Source organism: Meles meles, chromosome 12 (assembly GCF_922984935.1).
Source record: "Meles meles chromosome 12, mMelMel3.1 paternal haplotype, whole genome shotgun sequence".
Lineage (NCBI taxonomy): Eukaryota > Metazoa > Chordata > Mammalia > Carnivora > Mustelidae > Meles > Meles meles.
In genome coordinates this window covers 58,699,262-58,720,254 of record NC_060077.1, presented here as the reverse complement: position 1 = coordinate 58,720,254, position 20,993 = coordinate 58,699,262, and the positions used below count along the sequence as shown (strand labels likewise).

General features: G+C 42.5%; 1 protein-coding gene across 7 annotated transcripts; it reads left to right on the top strand.

Annotated features, from left to right (window-relative positions):
* Positions 1–8,123: 8,123 nt before the first annotated feature.
* Positions 8,124–20,712, top strand: ZSCAN30 (zinc finger and SCAN domain containing 30). 7 transcript variants are annotated; one of them, XM_046024848.1, is made up of 6 exons: positions 8,134–8,144; positions 9,298–9,400; positions 11,080–11,305; positions 13,440–13,965; positions 14,245–14,383; positions 18,006–20,712. In XM_046024848.1, the coding sequence occupies exons 4-6, from the start codon at positions 13,558–13,560 to the stop codon at positions 18,935–18,937; spliced, it is 1,479 nt and encodes a 492-aa protein (XP_045880804.1). In that variant the 5' UTR covers positions 8,134–8,144; positions 9,298–9,400; positions 11,080–11,305; positions 13,440–13,557; the 3' UTR covers positions 18,938–20,712. The 7 variants fall into 7 exon arrangements, with proteins under 7 accessions (XP_045880807.1, XP_045880803.1, XP_045880802.1 ...); XM_046024847.1 differs by having other exon boundaries at positions 8,130–9,400; positions 11,227–11,305; XM_046024846.1 differs by having other exon boundaries at positions 8,130–9,400.
* The last annotated feature ends 281 nt before the right edge of the window (positions 20,713–20,993 follow it).

Below are 20,993 nucleotides of genomic sequence, written 5' to 3'. Positions count from 1 at the left end.
GAAAAAGAACAAATAAAACTCAAAACCAGTAGAAGGAAGGACGTTGATAGAGACATCAGAAATGAACAAAATAGAAACTAAACAATTTGCTTGCCAGTACAATCCTCATTGTGGCTAAAAGGTCAGGGTGAGAAGGACCTGAAATTTGGGGGAGCAGGGCACACATTGGATAGGAAAGGATATTGTTGTGTCCTTGGAAATTTCTTGGGAAGTACAGGGGGAGTTAGGAGAAGTATTGAGACATACGAGATGTTGGGAAGAGGTACAGGTTTGAGAAAGTGGTGGCTGGCTGAAATGATGGTTGAGGTAGAAGTAAATGGCTTTGTCCCAGCCCAAGACACTCTTCTGATGTATGAAATCTTAGAGATGTATAAATGAGACTCTGATATTCCTTGTAAAGAACGTGTTTGGGTCCAGCCTCCCAAGAATGGAGTGAAGATACTTTAGAAAGAAGACAAAACAGCTTCACTGTGATATAACAGACATACAATAATAAGCAAATATTAGAGTATATAATTTGATAAGTTTTGCATATGCACAAAATTGTGAAACCATCACCACAATCAAAATAATGAATGCATCTAGCAAATTCAGAAGTTTTCTCTACCTTTTGTATCTCCTCCCTCTTCCCACAGCTCCCAACCACTGTTCTGCTTTGTGTTACTAGAGGTTAGTTTGCATGTTTTAGAGACTTATTTAAATGGAATCATACAAAATGCAGTCTTTTTTGGTCAGACTTCTTTCACTGAGCATTATTATTATTTTTAAATGATTTATTTATTTGACAGAGATCACAAGCAGGCAAGAGAGAGAGAGGGGAAAGCAGACTCATGTAGGACTCGATCCCAGGACCCTGGGATCATGACCTGAGCCAAAGGCAGAGGCTTTAACCCACTGAGCCACCCAGGTGCCCCCAATGAGCATTATTATTTTGAGATTTACCTGTATCATGGTTGTCTATCAGCGGTCCATTGCTTTTTTTTTTTTTTTTTTTTGGCTGAGTAATATTCCATTAGCTATATATGTATCACAATTTGTTTAACCACTCACGAGTTGATGGGAATTTGGATTATTTGCAGTTTTTTTACTATTACAAATCAAGCTGCTATGAACATTGTTGTCCAAGACTTTATACGGACATGTACTTTTTTCTCTTTCATGGTAGTTGTATGTTTAACGTTTTGAGAAACCGCTACACTGTTTGTCAGAGTGGCTGAACCATTTCACATTCCCACCAGCAGTATATGAGAATGCCATAGCTGACATACTACTTTAAACAGGTGTTGAGTAAAAGAGAATGAGAAATGTAACCATAGGTTAATTCTTATGTACAAAGGTGAGGGTTTTGTTCACTTTTTACCTGGAAGTGATGATGTGACTGTCGATTTTCTGAGTGTTTAACCAAGGCAATCAAACTTTTTTTCAGATTGTGCTAGATTTGTGGCTTTGTGGAGTTTTACCGAAGATGTTGCATTCTGAGGCTGGGAAGCCAGCTTAGAATCTAACAGTTTGATCAGTCGGCCAGAACAACCTGAGACCCAGCTGTGGTCCACACCAGCTGACACTGAAGACGTTCCTATCAGTAAGGTAAAGGAATTCAAAGTTTCCAGAGAGATCAGGAGTGATAATATGGGCATGGGAAACAATAAGAGATTCTCCAGAATGAAACTGATAAGTCACCCACCAATATTCTACCTGATTTCCATTTCCTATTCCATTTCCTCTTGGGGGAAACTAGGCCAAACTAACAAATGTCTGATTTATGCATAGATTCTACAGCAGTGGTTCTTCATCTTTTGGGGATAATATAACTACTTTGAGGATAAAAACTACAGACCTCTGGGGCACCTGGGTGGCAGATTGGGTTGAGCCTCTGCCTTCGGCTTGGGTCATGATCTCAGGGTCCTGGGATTGAGCCCCTCATTGGGATCTCTGCTCAGCGGGGATCCTGCTTCCCTCTCTCTCTCTCTACTTGCAGTCTCTCTCTCTGTCAAATAAATAAATGAAATCTTAAAAAAAAAACCAAAAAACTATAGACCTCTTCCTCACAAAGTTGGACTTAAGGACCTACTTCTTATCCTGTATTGCTTATCATGTATTATACTGTATTAGAAATCAATTTCCCTTGATAGTTGGACTTCATAAGGAATGAACTTAAATCTAAAAATCAATCCCCAGGTCCAGGTAAAAAAGGGAAATAAATCCAAACTGTGAAGCCAAATGAAAAATTTAACATTGCTTTTTTTTTTTTTTATCTTTTTTTTTATCTTTTTTTTTCATTTTATTTATTTTTTCAGTGTAACAGTATTCATTCTTTTTGCACAACACCCAGTGCTCCATGCAAAACGTGCCCTCCCCATTACCCACCACCTGTTCCCCCAACCTCCCACCCCTGACCCTTCAAAACCCTCAGGTTGCCCCAACCTCCCACCCCTGACCCTTCAAAACCCTCAGGTTGTTTTTCAGAGTCCATAGTCTCTTATGGTTCGCCTCCCCTCCCCAATGTCCATAGCCCGCTCCCCCTCTCCCAATCCCACCTCCCCCCAGCAACCCCCAGTTTGTTTTGTGAGATTAAGAGTCATTTATGGTTTGTCTCCCTCCCAATCCCATCTTGTTTCATTTACTCTTCTCCTATCCCCCTACCCCCCCATGTTGCTTCTCCATGTCCTCATATCAGGGAGATCATATGATAGTTGTCTTTCTCCGATTGACTTATTTCACTAAGCATGATACACTCTAGTTCCATCCACGTCGTCGCAAATGGCATGATTTCATTTCTTTTTAACATTGCTTTTGATCAAATAAATATTTACACGTAGGCTACTGCTGTTTGATTTTGAATGGCACGTCTAAATTATAGACAACACAACAACTTTGAAATATTAATATGCATGTCCAATTGACTGTGTCTTTTTAAAAACAGAACAAATGCTGGGGTGCTGGGTGGCTCAGTCTATTAAGCTGCTGCTTACCGCTCAGATCATGATCCTGGAGTCCTGGGATCTGCTCAGCAAGGAGTCTGCCTCTCCCTCTGCCCCTCGTTCCTGCTTGTGTTCTCTCCCTCACTCACTTTCTCACTGTTTCTCTCTCTCAAATAAATAAATAAAATCTTAAAAAAAAAAAAAACAAAAAACAAGGGCTGAAAACTGAGATTCAGAAAGCAAAATAATGGTATCAGTTCTTAAGGTTGACTTTGACAGAGATGAGTAGACTAATATCCCAAACACCAGAATTCTCCAAGACCTCTAGAGTTGAATTCAAATCAGATCATTTCTTTTATATTCAATCAGTGAGGTCACTGGTACCAGTTTGAAAAGTCTTCAACTTCAAAACCAAGTCACAGTCATTAAAACAACTCTTGGTCTGTACTTAACACATTGTTGTGGGTTGATTTGTGTTCCTTCCAAAAGATATGTTCAAGTCCTAACCTGTGGTACCTATGAATGTGACTTTATTTGGAAATAGGATCTTTGCAGATGTAATCAAGTTAAGATGAGATCATACCGGATTAAGGTAGGCCCTAACCCAGCAACTGGTGTCTTTATAAGAAGAGGTAAATTCAGACACAAAGGAGACTCATGGAGAGGAAAGGACACCATGTGAATGTGGAGGCAGTCATTAAAGTGATGCATCTACAAGGCAAAGAACACCAAATATTGACACCAATTACTGGAAGTTAAGAGACAGGTGTGAACCTCAGGGTCTTTAGAAAGAGGATGGTTCTGCCAGCATCTTGATTTTTGGATTTGTAACCTCCAAACTGTGAGCGAATACATTTCTGTTGTATTAAGCCACTCTGTAGTACCAGAAGTGAGGAGCTGCTTTAACAAATACCTAAAAATGCTGATGTGGATTTGGAGTTGAGTAATGACTAGAATTTGGAAGGGTTTTGAGGCTCATGATAGAAAATATCTGGTTGCCTTGAAGAGATTGTTGGTAGGAGTATGGATGTTAAAGGTGACTCTGGCAAGGGCTTGGAAGGAAGTGGAAAGGAAAATAGAGAACTTTTCTGTCATCTTAGAGAATACATATATTGTCATGAAAAGAATTTTGCTAGGACTAATTAGCATTAAATATACAGGTGAGGTATCAGACGGAAATGAAGAAAACATTATTGAAAGCTGGAGAAAAGGCGATACTTGTAAAGCAGCAGAAACTTGACTGAATCAGTTCTGCTATTGGGTAGAAAATAGGATTTTTAAGTGTTGAGGTTGGATGTTTAGCTGATGAGCTTTCCAAACAAAGTTTGAAAAATGTGGCCTGATTTTTCCTTGCTGATTATAGTAAAATATGGGAGGAAAGAGATAAATTGAGGAAGGAACTATTAAACAAAAAGGAATTAGTACTTGATAATTTGGAAATTTTCTCAGCCTATCCTTGCTCTGGAGACAAGGCCATGGAGCTGGACAACCTTTTGCTGGATAGATTGGGTGTGTAATTCATGCATCCAATCAACTACCTCAACAGAAACCAGAAATAAAGTGCAGTGATTCAGGAAGGATCTGAGAAGAACCCCTGCATATAATTGGATCTCCTTGATATCCACAGACACCAGCATGGTTCTTGAGACTCTTATATCGTCAGAAACACTGCAGTATGGACTGAACTGGACAGAGAGAAAAAAAGGAAGGAAGCTTTCTGGGAAATTGCATGCAGGAAATGGGGTGCCCAGTAGGCGGGTCCACTCCAGGGCTGAGAGACCAGGGCCACCTTATCTGAGAGGGACTGATAGGACTTACATTGGCCCAAGGGACATATTGAGCCACAGAATAATTTGGGAACTCTACAAATATTTGGAAGTTAAATAGCCCATAAATAAATAACCTATGGTTTAAAGAAGAAATCACAAAGGAAATTAGAAAATATTGAATGAAAATGAAACACAACATATACAATTTTATTAGATGCAACCAAAGCAGTGCTTAGGGAACACTTATAGCTTTAAAATGCCTACATTAGAAAAGAAAATTTCTTATCAGGAACCTAAGTTTCCACCTTAAGAAGCCTGAAAATGGGCAGCAAACTTAACAACAAAAAAGCAGAAAGAAAGAGTAATAATGATTAGAGTAGTTGTGAGTGAAACAGAAAACAGAAAAACAATAAAGAAATATCAATGAAACCAAAATTTTGCTCTTTGAAAATATGAACAAAAATTGGCAACCTTTAATATGTTAACCAAGAAAAAAAGAGACAGATTAACAAAAGCAGAGAAGAGGAGACATCACTACCAACTGTATAGTAATTTAAAAGAATATCAGGGAATACTATGAATAACTTCATGCCAACATATTACACAACGTAAGTGTCAGACAAATTACTTGAAAAATACAAATTACTAAAAGTGACTGAGGGATGGACGTCTGGGTAGCTCAGTCAGTTAGCCATCTGTCTTCAGCTCAGGTCATTATCCAGGGTCCTGGGATCGAGTCCTGCCTTGGGCTCCTTGCTCAGTGGGGAGCCTGCTTCTCCCTCTACCTGCCTCTCCCCTGCTTGTGCTCTCTCTCTGTCCCTGACAAACAAACAAATAAATAAATAAATAAATAAATAAATAAAATCTTAAAAAAAAAGTGACTGAAAAAGAAATAGAAAATATGAATAAATGTATGAAAAGTAAAGAAGTTGAATTAGTAACGAAAAGTTTTCTAACAAAGAAAACCGCAGGCCCAGATGGTTTCACTAGTAAATTCTGTTGAACAGTTAAAGAATACCAGTCTTTCACAATCTCTCCCAGAAAACAGAAGGGCCAGTAATTACTTTGATACCAAAGCAGACAAAGACATCACAGAAAAAGAAAACTACCGACCAGTATTTCTAACAATATAGATGCAAAAGTCCTCAATGAAATATTAGCAAATTAACTTCATTAATATAGGGGTGCCTGGGTGGCTCAGTCAGTTAGGTGTCTGCCTTTAGCTCAGGTTAGGATCTCAAGGTCTTGGGGTTGAGCTCCATGTCAGGCTCCCTGCTCTGTGGAGAGCCTGCTTCTTCCTCTCCTTTAGCCCCTCCCTGTTGCTTGTGCACACGCTCTATCTCAAATAAATAAATAAAATATTTTTAAAAATTAACTTCATTGATATGTAAAAAAAGATTATATACCACAACTCAATGGAATTTATCCTAGTAAGTTGGTTTCGTATTCAAAAATAAGTTATTAATATTCAAAAATAAATTAATGTGGTCAGAGATAGAAATAGATATAGAGATATAAATATCTTTCCATAATGTTTATCAATAATAGAATGAATATTGGTTTAATGATACCATGTAACATTATTAGAAATGAAATATATAGTGTACACTTACACAAAACAGTATGAACAGATTTCACAGTGATGAATTCATCCTGACTTTAAAAAAGTACATATCGAATTCCATTTATATACAGTATAGAAAGAGGCAAGACCAACTGTATCATGTTCAAAGTTCAATGTAATGGCTATCTCTCAGGGCTAGAGGAGGGTGGTGACTTGAAGAGAGCACAAGGAGATTTCTGATGATGGATAATATTCTGTTTCTTCATCTGAGTGCTGGTAACACGAGTATGTTCAAAAAATAATATGTGCACTTATTTACTTGTAAAATCAGCATTACTAAACAATTCTCTTTGGCTGTCCTGTATTCACAGCATCAAAACACAGACGAAAATGCACCATTTTTTATTAACAATTCATTTTATTTTCTGAGACTCCACCTACCAATCCTGTCTCATTCTCTCCCCATCAGGTCTGTATTCCTCTTTTCTTCTATCTTCAATTTTTCTTCCTACTCACATTTTACCTTTTTTCCCCTAAAAATATAATTAGGTGCCTAGTATTTTTAAAAACAAACACCTTTCAATCCTGTTGCCTAGTCCAACCAAGTGTCCTTTCTTTTTCCTTCTTGCACGATGGCATTTCTCAGAAGGAATTATCACCTGTTTTCCGTATCTTATCCTACACTTCTTAACCCGTGGCAAGTAACATTCCACAGATAACATCTCTCAAGCCCTTCCTCTGTCCCTTCCCTTAATTCCAGGGTCACCAAAACTCTGGCCTCCTCCCCTTCTCTGCCAGACTGCTGGTTACCTGTTTTCTCTCCTGAAACACTTGTTGGCTTTTAGGATTGAACCATCTGGGCTTTCCTCCTTCTAGAAGTTTCTCTTTTCTATCTGTTCTTGCTCATCCCACCCCCAAACATAGCTATTTTATAATTTCCTGTTTATTTTCCATAAGATTTCCTTTGGTGATCTCATCCCCTTCTCCATCGTCAGTCATATTTTCAGATACTACCAAATTCTAAATTCACGTTTCTAAACGTCTGTCTGCTTTTTCTTATCCGTTTTGCCCTTCAATCCAATCTACGCAGTAGCAGATACTGCCCCGAAGTACCATTCTTGCCATGTCACATAAAAATGGCCTGCACTGATTACTAAAAGCATTTCTAATTCCCGAGCCTGGCTGGCATTTGAAACTCTCCAAACCTGACCCACCGCATCCCTCATCCTAGGTTCTAGCCCACGAAAGTGGTGGGCTAATCCCCCCCCCCACCACCACCACCATGCCCTAAACTTCCCACTGCTGTGCTCTCCCACAGGCCACTCCTCTAAGTCAACATTTGTCCAGTAAGACTCAGCCTGAGTAGCGCCTTCTTCGGTCGAATTATTCTGACTATCCCGCTACGTCTTCATGCCCTTGTCCACGACGGCAGGGTCGATCCTCAGCCTGGCCCCCTCGCCAAACCTGGGCTGGGCCCTTCCCCTCAACCTCCACGCACTCCTCTAGTTAGCTTCTAGAACCGTCACTGGGGATAACGTGTTTGTGGTGTACGAATGCAGTTTTGTCCTCCTCTTCCCCAAATTTAGAGAGGCAGGGTTCTATTTTTATCTCCTCGGAGTTCCACCAGGCGCGTGCTCTCTATATAATTCTTTTGTCCTCCTTCCGTCGCCTGTCAACCATTTTGAATCAGGGCTGTCCCCACCAGGTCCCACCGGAGACGCACTCCCCCCTGCTTCGCGGCCCTCCCAAGCCTGGGCGCGTGGCGCCCGCCACAGAGCTGCAGTCCTCCCGGCTTCCTAGAGGGGCGCGCCCGCCCGCACTTCCGGCGCGCGCGTCCCGAGGCGGTTCTGTCATTCCCTGGGGTCGGTGCGGCAGCCTGCCGAGCGAAGGGTGAGTGAGGCGGTCTGGCAGCGCGGCCGCGGGTTCTTCCCAAACCGCCCCTGTCTGGCCTCAGTCCTCCCCGCCGCTTTGCCTTGGCCCGTAGCCTGTGGCAGTACCAGGTGGCCGCCCCTCCTGGATGCTTCTGTCCGCCCATCCATCCGTCAGTCTGTCCATTTCTTCATGCATTTGTCTGTCCGTCTGCTCACCCGCCGCCCTAGCGTCCTTTGACTTCGCCAGCACTTACCCGGCGCCTCCTGTGTCCCAGGCCATAAGCCGAGCAATCGGAGATGAACTGAGGCAATCTTTCCTCCCCCTTAAGCGGCCAGAGCTCCCTCTTGAGTCAAGTCTCAGCTGTTCGTCTTAACTTCCCCAATCTAGCTAGATTCGACCCTCACAGCCCTTTCCACTTTCCCCTGCATAGTTCTTACCAAGACTAAGTTATGTAATTATGTGTCCTTTCTGTTTAACGTCTGCCTCCCTACTAAAATCTTAAGTTCTATAATGGCAAGGACACGGACTTATTTATAACTCTCTGCTGGGTACCTAGCGCAGGGCCTGCACAAAGTAGGCATTCTGTAAATATTGTTAAAGAAATGGAAAAACACAGGACCTCCTCCCCAGGGCACTGGTGTGGTGGGGAAGGCAGTTCAGCAGACTGCATACCTAAGAGCATGGACTCTGGAGTCAGACCGTTTTGTTTGAGAACAGTCCAGACTACATCACTTCCAAACCATGGGACCTGAGACAAATTATGTAACTTCTCAGTTTCTGTTCAGTAAAACAGTAGAACCTAGACCATAAAGTGCTGTGAAGATGAACAGGTAGACCGTGCTTGATTGTACGATAAAAGCTCAGCGTTTTCTGTTACAACTAAGTAAGAAAACGGTGCAGATGCATTAAATAACAGCCATACTGCCGAAAGCAGTTTTGTCCAAAAGTGTCCTGGGGGTTCTTGGGTTGCTTGGGTTAAGAGCTGGCTGGGGCCAGGCTCTCACCTCCCAGAGGGAAGGGCCATATTTAAGCTCAGTGCTTCCGGCCCTCCACAATGGGTTCCCTAGACAACTCCGTAAACACCGGCACTTGCAAACACAGTTCTGGTCCCAAGCAGTCGCCTATGGCTCCCACTGATAAGGCTGCTTTCTCATATTTACACTATGAGAAGGTGGAAGGAGCTCTTCCCTGAAGCAGCAGCACCTCCCTAGGATTCTCTTTTGTGGGGTGATGGAAGAATCACAGGACCTGTGATCATTTACTGAGCCTAGCTGGTAAGTTTCCCCAATAAAGCCTATTCTATAACCCATGCCTTGTGATGTGGAATTTTGCCTTTCCCTCGCACCGTGTCTGTCATGCATTGAGAACCTGTTCTGGACCCAGTGTTTTAAAATATGAGTTTTATTATTTCGTATGGTGAGGCCAACAGATCAGGAGATGATTGCCATTCAAAAGATGGTTTGTTACTCATAGTTCTCAAGAGGAGCAAAAGGAGGAGGCACGCCATGTCCCACATGGTCATATGGCAAAAATCACAGGTTCAGTCAGGAGACCAGGTGCGGGGAAGTTGGGTGGGAGCCTTTTTTGTGGTTTCCATGGGAAGGACAGGGTGAGGCAGGGTCAGCAGCTTTAGGATTGGCTAGTTTGAATAGCTTCAGGGGACTCTGAGGCATGGATAAACTCTCTGGCTTGTTCCTAAGTTTTTGGCATCTGGCCCTGGGTGATTAGGGCAGGGGAATGGAGGCCCTGGATGTGAAAGCCCAGTGTAGGAAGTGGTGGGGTGTGGTTTCAGGGTTGGGTGGTTTGTATATGAAAAGCACACTTGTAGTTGAGTTTATTATCTGTAGGAATCTGCTAGCTCTGAGAAGGACCATTCCTCCAGTGTAAGCAAGGCCCAGATGTCAAAACCCCAGGATAAAAAGCTATGCTTAATACCCTAAGCACTACTCTGCATGTCTTATGTTACTTCCAATTCCTGTAATAACAGTGCAATGAGAGTACTATTAATTCCATTTTTAGGAGAGGAAATGGAATCTTAGAAAGGTTGGTTGGTGACTACTGTCACACAGCTATTAAGGTAGTAAGAGGCTGTACTATGATTCCAAACTGTTGAGTCACTTAACTCCAAAGGTGGTGTTCCTCCTGTGAGCTCAGTCATTTTTCTGCAGTCTGAGAAGTGCCATGGAAACATCTTTCAGTCCTTACTAGATACTTGACAGTGTTGGCCACTGCCTCTTTGAAACTCTCCCCCCGGCCCAACTGTGGTGATATTCATTCATATATATGGCGCCTGCTTTGTGCTGTGCATTGGACTGGGTGGTAGGGAGTGGTGAGCAAAAATGCTGATTAACTTAGAGTTGAATCGTGGAGAAGACGTGCATTAATGCAGTTGTCCCACTAAAATATATAAACTGACAAAATGAGAGCAGGGCTCTGAGAGAAAGGAACAATTCTCTTTAACTGTGTCTCTTATGATTCCTTGACTGACCCAGCCCCACCTGCACATCAGAATCACTTAAAGAATGTTTTACAAATATAAAACCAGAAGTTCTGACTCAGGCTGGGGTGCAACTCAGGCATCTGTAAAATGAGATCCCCCCCCCCCCACATTTGCTTTTTAAAAACTGGTCAGAGGAACAGGGTCAGATTTGCAATTTTGAAAAGGTTACTCTGGTTACAGTATGAGCAGACCGTGTGTTATTTTATACTGTGACAGGACAGTTACTGGGATGAAGATGGTAGTGGCAGAGATGGGGAAGGGCAGATTCTGGAAACAGGCAATAAGTAAATAGGACTTAATTTGTATTAAATACAGGAAGGAGGTGTTAGGGATGCTTTCCGTTTTCTAGAAATGCAGCCAGGTGGATGTTCCTATTTCCTGAGGGGACCACTGGGAGAGGAGCAGAATTGGAGTGGGAGAAATCATCAATTGGTCATGGATGTGCTGTTTTAGGTCCTTTCATGAAATTCAAGAGGCATTATGGGAGTGAGGAACAGAAAATAGGGCTTGTGCTCAGATAAGAAGTCCAGAGTAGAGATGCCTGTGAGACAGTGAAGACAGTACCAGACTTAAGGGCTAACCTATGAACCTCTGATGTAGAAGAGGTGTGAAAGATGGAAGAAGGAAGAGAGACAATGCTTTATGATGGAAAACTTCCCTTCAGCCGCATAACATAGAGGTAAGTTGATGAGGCATAATATTTATAATAGAAATTTAGTATCACAAACATTGAAGTTAAAGGGCAAGACCCATGACATAGACCAGTGATCATTAAGTAAAGCACACATATCCATGTGATGTAGCCCTTGGTAAATGCTGTATACACAGTGATACATAGATCTGATGATGCTTTGTTATGGGATTTCTTAAATGGTAATTACCACATAATAAGAACTAAAGAAATGTATTTAGTATTTTTCAAATACTAAAAAATTAAGAGGAAAAATATCCCAGGTTTCTCTGCGTTTAGACGTGTATGGCAAGAACACAGTTTAGGAAATGCTCTTTTGTTAAGTCTCTCACACCTAATTTTGTCATAAATAACTCAGGAAATGATACCCCCACCCTTTCAGTCACCAGCGCCAGAAGAAAACTCCTCTTCCAAACCCTTATCCAGGGTGTCCCTAATTCCTGTCAAGTCTCTCATGTTTATCTTTGGCTCCCATAGCTTAGGCCCTCTCGCCCAAGTGGTTGCCACAGACCCTTCCTCTGCCTTCTCCATACCCCTTCCTGAGTGGGCAGATGGACCCTCCAGCCATTCTCATGGCTGTGGGGCTCAAATGCAAACTCTGCAATACAATCTTTCAGACCCTTGGACTCTGAGTGCCTCCTTTCTCACTATTCCTGAACTATGCCCCAGGCTCTGGCCTATTTTTTGTTATTGTTTGTGGTGTTTTGTTTTTGTTTTTGTTTTGTTTTTGGCTTTTTAAAAAACATGGGTACATATCGGAAGCATTTGGAGGCACTTATCGAAGTCTTTCCCACAGAGATTCTGACTCAGGAAGTCTATTGTGGGGTCCCTGCTCCATGGCTGATTCTGAGCCGGAGGGGACAACCACAAGTCTGGCCTCCCTAAACCACCGGCAAACCCCCCCCCCCCCTTCTTCAGTGCAGTCCTCCCACTGTTGTCTTTGCCTGAATAACCTGACTTGAATCTTCACCTGCCCATTCTTAATCAGACTCTGCTGATGTGTCTTCCCCCCCGCAGGCAGCTCTCCCTGATCTTAGTTGTCTCTGTGTCTGCTACCATGCCTGCTTCCCTCTATCCTTGGATTTATCACACTGCATTTGCAGGTTTACTCTAAGGAGTCTTTGAGGACAGAGCTTTTAATCCTGAGAATCCTGTTCAGTAAACTGCCTAGCACATAACTCAAGTATTTGTTGAAATAATGGTGAAGGAACTCATTCCTCTTTCTTGGTACTGTCTTAGAACTTGTGACTTAAAGTCAGGAATTCTTTGTACATTCGCTCTGGCCATTCTCCATGACACTTTCCTAACATTTTCACCTTCATTTAAAATGTGTAGTATCAACCAAGATGATCTTGGGCTAACCCATTCTGTAATAAAAAAAAAACAAGTGCTTTAGAATTGGGCAACCCTAGGTTCATGTCTTGACTTTGCTATTTACCAGGTTGAGGCCATGGGTAAATTAAATTGCTTAACTTTTAAAAATCTCAGTTTCCTCATCAGTAAAATGGGGATAATAATACCTCATAGTATTATTGTCAAGCCCCAGTAAAATAGTATTTGTAAAGTGCCCGGCCCATAGTAGGTGTTTATTAAGTGCAAATTCCCTTTTGGGGAGACCCCATGGCATAATAAAACTCAGTACTTTTGTTGCAGAGTCTGGTTCTGCTGCTTACAGGCTGTGTATCTTTGGTTAACTTATGTATCTCAGGAGTTTCATTTGGAAATAGGCATAGTTATGATTGTTCTTTTGGAATTACTAGGGAAATTGTATAAAACATACATTAAATGTCCAGCTAGTGTTGGCATCTAGTAGGTACTCAATAAAATGGTGATGATGATGATTATTATTCTGCAGTGTTTTTCCTGCTTTTCATGATCCAGAAGTATGATTTATTATCCCTGATACTGACCCTAACATTATTTCTAAAGGTTCAGTTGATTTCAGTGATTCTTAAATTTTCTATTTCCTATCCTGGAAAAATCCTAAATCATCTATAATTATTGTTTATCTGGTAGCTCCCTTTTAGTCATTTTTCTTTACAGAGCTATACTCTCTGGTGACTTGTCTTTGAAAACCTGCATTTTTATTCTAAGCCAATTTTTTTCCCCTGTGTAACATTAGCATTGTCTATCTCGGGAGTCCCCTGAAGAATCAGAATTCAGAAGGAATCTCTTAGACAAGGGAATCCATTCCCTTCCTGACTCAACTGGGCAGACTTTTCAGACGGTCTCTGCCCAGAATGTCAGGAAAAGCTGCAGGCCTGGCCTCCCATGCTCCAGAAGAACAAGAAGGACTTATAATTGTGAAGGTTGAAGAAGAGAATTATGTTTGGGGGCAGGACCTTGGCCTTCAGGGAAACACCTGTAGCCTGGAGACCTTCCGCCAGCGTTTCAGGCAGTTCGGCTACTCTGATTCTGCTGGGCCCCGGGAGGCCCTGAGCCAGCTCCGGGAGCTTTGCCATCAGTGGCTGAGGCCAGAGGTGAACACCAAGGAGCAGATCCTGGAGCTGCTGGTGCTGGAGCAGTTCCTGGCCATCCTGCCTGATGAGCTGCAGGCCTGGCTGCGAGAGCACCGGCCCAAGAATGGAGAGCAAGCTGTCACTCTGCTGGAGGAGCTGGAGAAAGAACTTGATGAGCCAAGGCAACAGGTAAGAAGTAGGTGATGTGTTTGCTTGTTTTATCAATTATAAGTTAATGGGGAAGCCATTATGAGTGGCCTTGACGGCACCGCTATCAGAGAGTTATGAAATTTTTGTCTTTTGGGTTATTATTTGTCCATTGGGATCAAGGCACTGGGGCTTTTAATCCTGTTGTTTTCTGTCTAATCATCTGAATGAGTTTCTGGCTCTAACTGCCTTGCCCATTGTTCTAGGGTTTTTTCCTTCTGTATCCTCAGAATCATAGTGCTGGTACTTGATTACTCCTAGGACACAGTTCATGGCCAAGGGATGATCTGGAAGGAAATGACTTCCATAGGAGCACTGAAGTCTCTGAGTATACAGCTCCAGCCTTTGGAGAACCAGTGCAAGAGTGAGACTCAGGAGTGCCAGACTTCCCCTGAGACAGGTGAGGAATTGCAGTCTATTTGGGGTTGAGGATGATGGTACGGATATCAGCTGTGACATAGTGCCTTTTCTTGACAGTCACTTGTGGCTGTCATTAAGTATGGTGGAACAGCCCCCTCCTTGCCTTGAAATATTCTTCCATTGGCTGTGCCTAGAATCTAAAATTCCAATATAATTTCTAACTTTGGATTAAGAATTAAGGTCTTCAATAAAATTCTCTAATACCCATAATATTTAAAGACCAAAATACTGTGTTTTTAAGTATTATGGACCACTGGCAAGGCACTACCTAAAAGGGAGATGAATTATGTATTAGTAACTGAAATACATAGTAATTTAAACAAGGAAGTTCAATATTAAGAATTATGGACTATAATGGGGTTAATTACTGAGTGGTTAAAAAAAACGAAGAAGAAAGAAACAACTCTAAAGAATACAGGAATAACACATGTAGGGAATCTTCAGGGCTGAGGCCAAGCACCCAAGGAAGGCACAAATCTGTAAGAGAGTACCACATCTTCCTAGACAGCATCTCACTGCCTCTGATTCAATCTGCTTCCCATCTCTCTGGTCATCTTAGCACATTTCTCTCGACATGTTTCAGTTTCTCCACATTCATTTGAAATACAGGGATCAAAAAAAAAAAAAACAACAGAAACAAAAACAAAAAAACCCAAACTTTTAGTGAGAATCTGTTTAATTTAAAATACACGATAGGTTCATTTCCCAACTCTTATGTGTTGTACTCCATATGCTTTTGTTCCTTCCCAGTAGTACCTTACTGTTGTGGACTGATAGATCTTGTTGTGCTCATCTCTTTTTAGTCTTAGGGGTCTTGGTTAGCCCTGCCTCTGAAGAGTTAATGTAGAGCATGTCACATCTTTCACCTAGATTGTGAGATTTAAATCACTGGGAAGCTCCACCTTGCAAGGATTTTAAGAGTCACCATGTCGGGGCGCCTGGGTGGCTCAGTGGGTTAAAGCCTCTGCCTTCGGCTCAGGTCATGATCTCAGGGTCCTGGGATCGAGCCCCGTATCGGGCTCTCTGCTCCACAGGGAGCCTGCTTCCTCCTCTCTCTCTGCCTGCCTCTCTGCCTGCTTGTGATTTCTGTCTGTCAAATAAATAAAATATTAAAAAAAAAAAAAAAAAGAGTCACCATGTCATTTTTACAACCTTATATCCTTGGCTATCATTTTCCCATAGGTACTGCACTATCCTAACAATAGATCTCCTAGATCTCCCTGGAAGAAGAACCCGAGATACGGAGATTTGGGTGCATGTGATTTATTTAATTATTTTTTTAAAAAAGATTTATTTATTTATTTGACAGAGAGAAAGAGATCACAAGTAGGCAGAGAGGCTGGCAGAGAGAGAGGGAGAAGCAGGCTCTACTCTCAGAGTAGAGAGCCTGATGCAGGGCTCAATCCCAGGACCCTGGGATCATGACCTAAGCTGAAGGCAGAGGCTTAACCCACTGAGCCACCCAGATGCCCCAAGGGTGCATGTGATTTAAAGGAAGCAGTGCTCTTGAGGAGAAATCTGTATAGGAGTGAGAGAAGCAGGGTTAGGAAGGGAAGAGATCAAGCCATGATGTGGTCTTGGGTAAAACGTAGCCTTGGCTTAATATCCTAATCCCTGCCCCACTCCTCTCGAGCATAATGGCACTGCTGAGTTGTCCCTTCTTTTTTTTTTTTAAGATTTTATTTATTTATTTGACAGAGAGAGAGCACAAGTAGATAGAGAGGCAAGCAGAGAGAGAGAGAGAGAGAGGGAAGCAGGCTTCCTGCTGAGCAGAGAGCCCGATGCGGGACTCGATCCCAGGACCCTGAGATCATGACCTGAGCCGAAGGCAGTGGCTTAACACACTGAGCCACCCAGGCGCCCTGAGTTGTCCCTTCTTAAGGTGTGGGTGGGGTGGGGGAGAGGCAGTAAGCATATAAATAACATCCTCGGCCAGATGGTTCTCATCAGCCAGGGCAACTTTCCAGAGAGGGCGGCAGCTGTGGGTATTAGGAACCAACACTCCCAGCACCTGGGGGAAGGAGGCACTAAGTTCATAAAGCAGGTCTGGATGGGCAGCGCAGCATATATCTACATAACATTAAGGCTAAAAGCATGTTTGTTAATGTGCATTTAAAGCCACATCCCTAGGCAAAAGTCTTTTAGACCACACAGGTCTCTGTCAATACTAGGGGACATAGGGGAAAACTGCAGGCCTTGATGTTGAGCATCTTTGAATCCTGGCTCTTCCAGTTATGAACTCTGGTCTTACATAGGTGCTGTTGCCTTTCTGAGCCTTTGTTTCCTGATCTGTAAAATGCAATCAGGTTTAAAGGACTACTGGGAGGATGAAAGTAAATGAACAGTTTTTTAGGTTTTCCTCCTCAAAATAATTCAGGTTTCCTCAGCCATCATTTAGTAGTCTCCTTCTGAGTTACCAGAAATCTAGAAACAAGAGGGGCCGGTTATGAGAGCTGAAAGTTTGGCTCCAGGTGGTCGCATCTGTCTCGTTGTTTCCATCTGCCTTTGACCATTTGCATATAAGACAGTGAACATATAAGACTTCCACCTGACCCCAGAATGAGTCAGGAAACCACAACATTCCTTTTCTTATGCTCTGAGTGTCTTACTCTATTTACTTATAGTTGTTTGATTCTAGAACTTGCAATTGCTCTAATGCATTCTTGTTCCTGCTTATGTACCTCTGCTCAGTTTGCCCGGAAAGAATCTCCTAATCATATATTCTGCTCTCCTACTTTTCTAGGAGCACCATTTATTCAGGTTTCTTAGTTCTTTTTTTTTCTCCTGAACACTCCTATTATCTCTTTTCCTTTTCCTCATTACCAAAAAACGCTTCTTCTCTAACCCAGGATTGTCTCCTAGCTTCTTGGCCTCTCACTGCTACTTCTCTTTATCACCATCTCCTCTAACTAATGTCTTACCCTGCTCACCATCCCTCCTCTCCACTCTCATTCTATTTTTCCATTACTCTCTGAGGGTGCCACCTCTCACCGCCCCAGGCCACTTCTCTAATTTCTAGATTGGGAAGCTAGTTCTTTTTTTTTTTTTTTTTTTAAGATTTTATTTATTAATTTGAGAGAGAGAGAGAGAGAGGGAGAGAGACAGACAGAAATAGAGACAGAGAGCATGAGTGGGGAGGAGAGGGAGAAGCAGGCTCCCCACTGAACAGGGAGCCTGCTGCAGGGCTTGATCCCAGGACCCTGAGATCATGACCTGAGCTGAAAGCAGACACTTTACCAACTGAGCCACCTAGGTACCCTGGGAAGCTAGTTCTTTTGTTAATTAATTAATTAATTAAATTGACAGAGATCACAAGTAGATAGAGAGGCAGGCAGAGAGAGAGGAAGGGAAGCAGGCTCTCTGCTGAGCAGAGAGCCCGATGCGGGACTCGATCCCAGGACCCTGAGATCATGACCTGAGCCGAAGGCAGCGGCCTAACCCACTGAGTCACCGAGGCACCCCGGGAAGCTAGTTCTTAAGAGTTTTCCTCCTTTTAAGGAAATACCCATTTCATTTGGGTAACTTTCAATTCTAGTTATAATAGATTCCTTTCTTCCAGTATGGGGATCCAATGACACTAGTATTTCTATTCACATTTTTAGATGGCACGCTGGCAAGTGACAAGGTATTAACAGCAAAACAAGAAATTATTGAATGTGTAGCGTCAGCGGCCATGATATCCCCAGCAAGACTTCCTGGGGAAACTCCTTCACAACAGGTAGTTGAAGAAGCTTTGGGAGGTCTGGACAACTTTGAGAAGCCAAAAGAAATTGCTGCAAGGAGCAAAATGAGTCCACTCCCTTCCCAGGAAAGACATCTTAGTCTGTCAACCTTCAACAAGAAAATCTCCACTGAAGAGTGTGACTTTGAATGTAACCAGAGTGAAAGGGCTCTCGGTGTGAACTCAAATGTCTTCACAAGACAGAGCGTTCATGCTGGAGGAAAGGTCTACCAGTGCTTGGACTGTGGGAAAGCCTTTGGCCAGAGCTCGAAGCTGATCAGACATCAGAGAATTCACACTGGAGAGAGGCCTTATGGATGTAAAGAGTGCGGCAAAGCTTTCAGTTTGAGCTCGGACCTTGTTAGACATCAGAGGATTCATAGTGGTGAAAAACCCTATGAATGTTGTGAATGTGGTAAAGCTTTCAGGGGCAGCTCGGAGCTCATTAGACATCGGAGAATTCACACCGGAGAGAAACCATATGAATGTGGTGAATGTGGGAAAGCCTTCAGCCGGAGCTCAGCCCTCATTCAGCACAAGAAAATTCACACTGGAGACAAAGGCTATGAGTGTACTGAATGTGGTAAGGCTTTTGGTAGAAGCTCTGTCCTTATTGAACATCAAAGAATTCACACTGGAGAAAAACCTTATGAATGTAACGAATGTGGAAAATCCTTCAATCAGAGCTCAGCCCTCACGCAGCACCAGCGAATCCACACTGGGGAGAAGCCTTATGAATGTAGCGAATGTCAGAAAACATTTAGGCACAGGTCAGGCCTTATGCAACACCAGAGAACTCACACAAGAGTTTAACTCTTGGGTAAGGACTGTACAATTGTGTGATACCAGGGATTTGGTGAGGTTCCCACCGAGGTGAGAAGTCTCCTGAGAGCAGTTTCTGTCCTTCCAGTAAAGTCAGTATGTGCTGTACAAGGAGATCCACACAAAGATGGTTGTTGATGTGCTGCATGGGCACCTTCACAGTAAAGCCAGGTCTGGGGCAAAGATCCTGAAAGAGCTCCTCATAAGATGGGCTGAGAGGTGGTGCCTCCAATGGCAAGGATTTCTGTGTAGCAAGAAGAGCGTGCATTTGGCAAATGGAGGCATGTGCTGAGAGTCATTCGGCTCTCTAAAGTATTCAATTGTGAGGGTGAAATGTTGAATCATGCCCTAGATCAATTTATAGTTCATTCTGCCCCCTTGCCAGTTCTCTTCTTGACCTCAAGCTTCCTGAGGTCAGTTTGTTTATTGTGCACCTGCTATGTGCCAGTCATCGGGGCAGACATAGCATTGCCCTCCTGGAGTTGGGAACTAATGGGATAAAGATTATATATATATATATATATATATATATATATATATATACACACACACACTTGCCATATATATATATATGGCAAGTAATTACATTAAAGAGTGATAAGTGCTTTGGTGGAATAATCTAGGATTCTGTCAAAATACATGGCAGGGGCACCTAGCCTGGTCTGCAAGTCACTGAAGTCTTCCTCAATGTGATGAAATCTCTGTTGGGAAATAAAAGTGGATATAAGCCGGGTCAAGGCAAGAGGGAAGAAAACATTACAGACAGGTTATAGCACATACGAAGGCATGAAGAGAGTATCTAGAGATGTCTCTTCACGAGGACTCCTCTAGCAGGAATGTGTTCATGTAGACCCTGGTTCGGAAGCTAGGACACGTGTTGGTTCCTCACTTCCTGTTCATAATCAGTGAGCTGGGTAGCCTATCCCAGACCCAGAGTTACCTAAAGACCTCAGGACAGTTAGTGTGATGGTAGACTTTGCTGCATTATATGGAAAAAGGCATGTAGGTACACTAAAGAAAGAAAAAATGTTGGAAGCTAGAGGGACAGTGTCGGTGTCCCATAACCCTAGGGCTCAGGAAATGGGAAGCTGACAGGAACCTGGGAGTGGGAGGTATGCCTTCCCAGCATCCGCTATTCCTCATTTCCTGTCTTCTCCTTACATCAGGCTGGAAGATACTAAGATACTTGAAGGCAATGAGTGCTTATTAAATTACCTCCTTAGATTCCTTAAAACTCTGTTAATTTTTATTTTGGCAGTTTTAATTAGACCACCATTAACTGCTGAAGGCAATTCATATGTAAGAGAAGGTTTGATTTCTCTTCTAAGATATCCTGATTTCCCTTCCAGATACTGTCTCTTTTGAAGACTTGGTGATCAAAGCTGTTGTGGGTAATAGGGAGGTGAAATTGGGCAGGGTTGGGTGGGTAGGGGGGCAGTATTTGTATCCACAGGTTGGACGATTTTCATTGAGTGAGGTCAGTCGGAATTCTGGAGAGACCCTTCAGATGGATGGAGTTGCTTTTCCTCTAGGTGACAATCAGATGATTTCATGTATTTAATTTTATTTAATAGGTTTTAATTTTATTTAATAGGTTTTTTTCTAGATTGTGAATTAATTGTAAATGTTGATAATATAGAAAATGAGAGGGGTGCCTGGGTGGCTCAGTGGGTTAAAGCCACTGCCTTCAGCTCAGGTCATGATCTCAGGGTCCTGGGATCAAGCCCCAAATCTGGCTTTCTGCTCAGCAAGGAGTCTGCTCATCACCCCCCCCCCGCCCCGTCTGCCTCTCTGCCTACTTGTGATCTCTGTCAAATAAATAAATAAAATCTTAAAAAAAAAAAAAGCTTTTAAAAAAATAAAGAAAATGAGAAAGTAGAAGTCACCCTAACCCCACCACCCATAAAAATACTGTTAGTATTTTGCATTCTATTATTTTTTTTTCTTTTCCCAGCCCTAGTATTTTTTGGTAAAAAATCATGTTTGATAAATCATTTTTAGTAACTGATTTTAACATTTATACTTTGAGTATATACTTGAACTGTTT

What these genes read in the sequence shown, in the direction of transcription:
- ZSCAN30 (XM_046024851.1), top strand. Translation starts at nt 13,558, where the DNA reads ATGTCAGGAAAAGCTGCAGGCCTGGCCTCCCATGCTCCAGAAGAACAA. An exon ending in TTGATGAGCCAAGGCAACAG is followed by an intron (nt 13,966 to 14,244) that starts GTAAGAAGTAGG and finishes GATTACTCCTAG; the next exon opens with GACACAGTTCATGGCCAAGG. An exon ending in CCAGACTTCCCCTGAGACAG is followed by an intron (nt 14,384 to 18,005) that starts GTGAGGAATTGC and finishes TCACATTTTTAG; the next exon opens with ATGGCACGCTGGCAAGTGAC.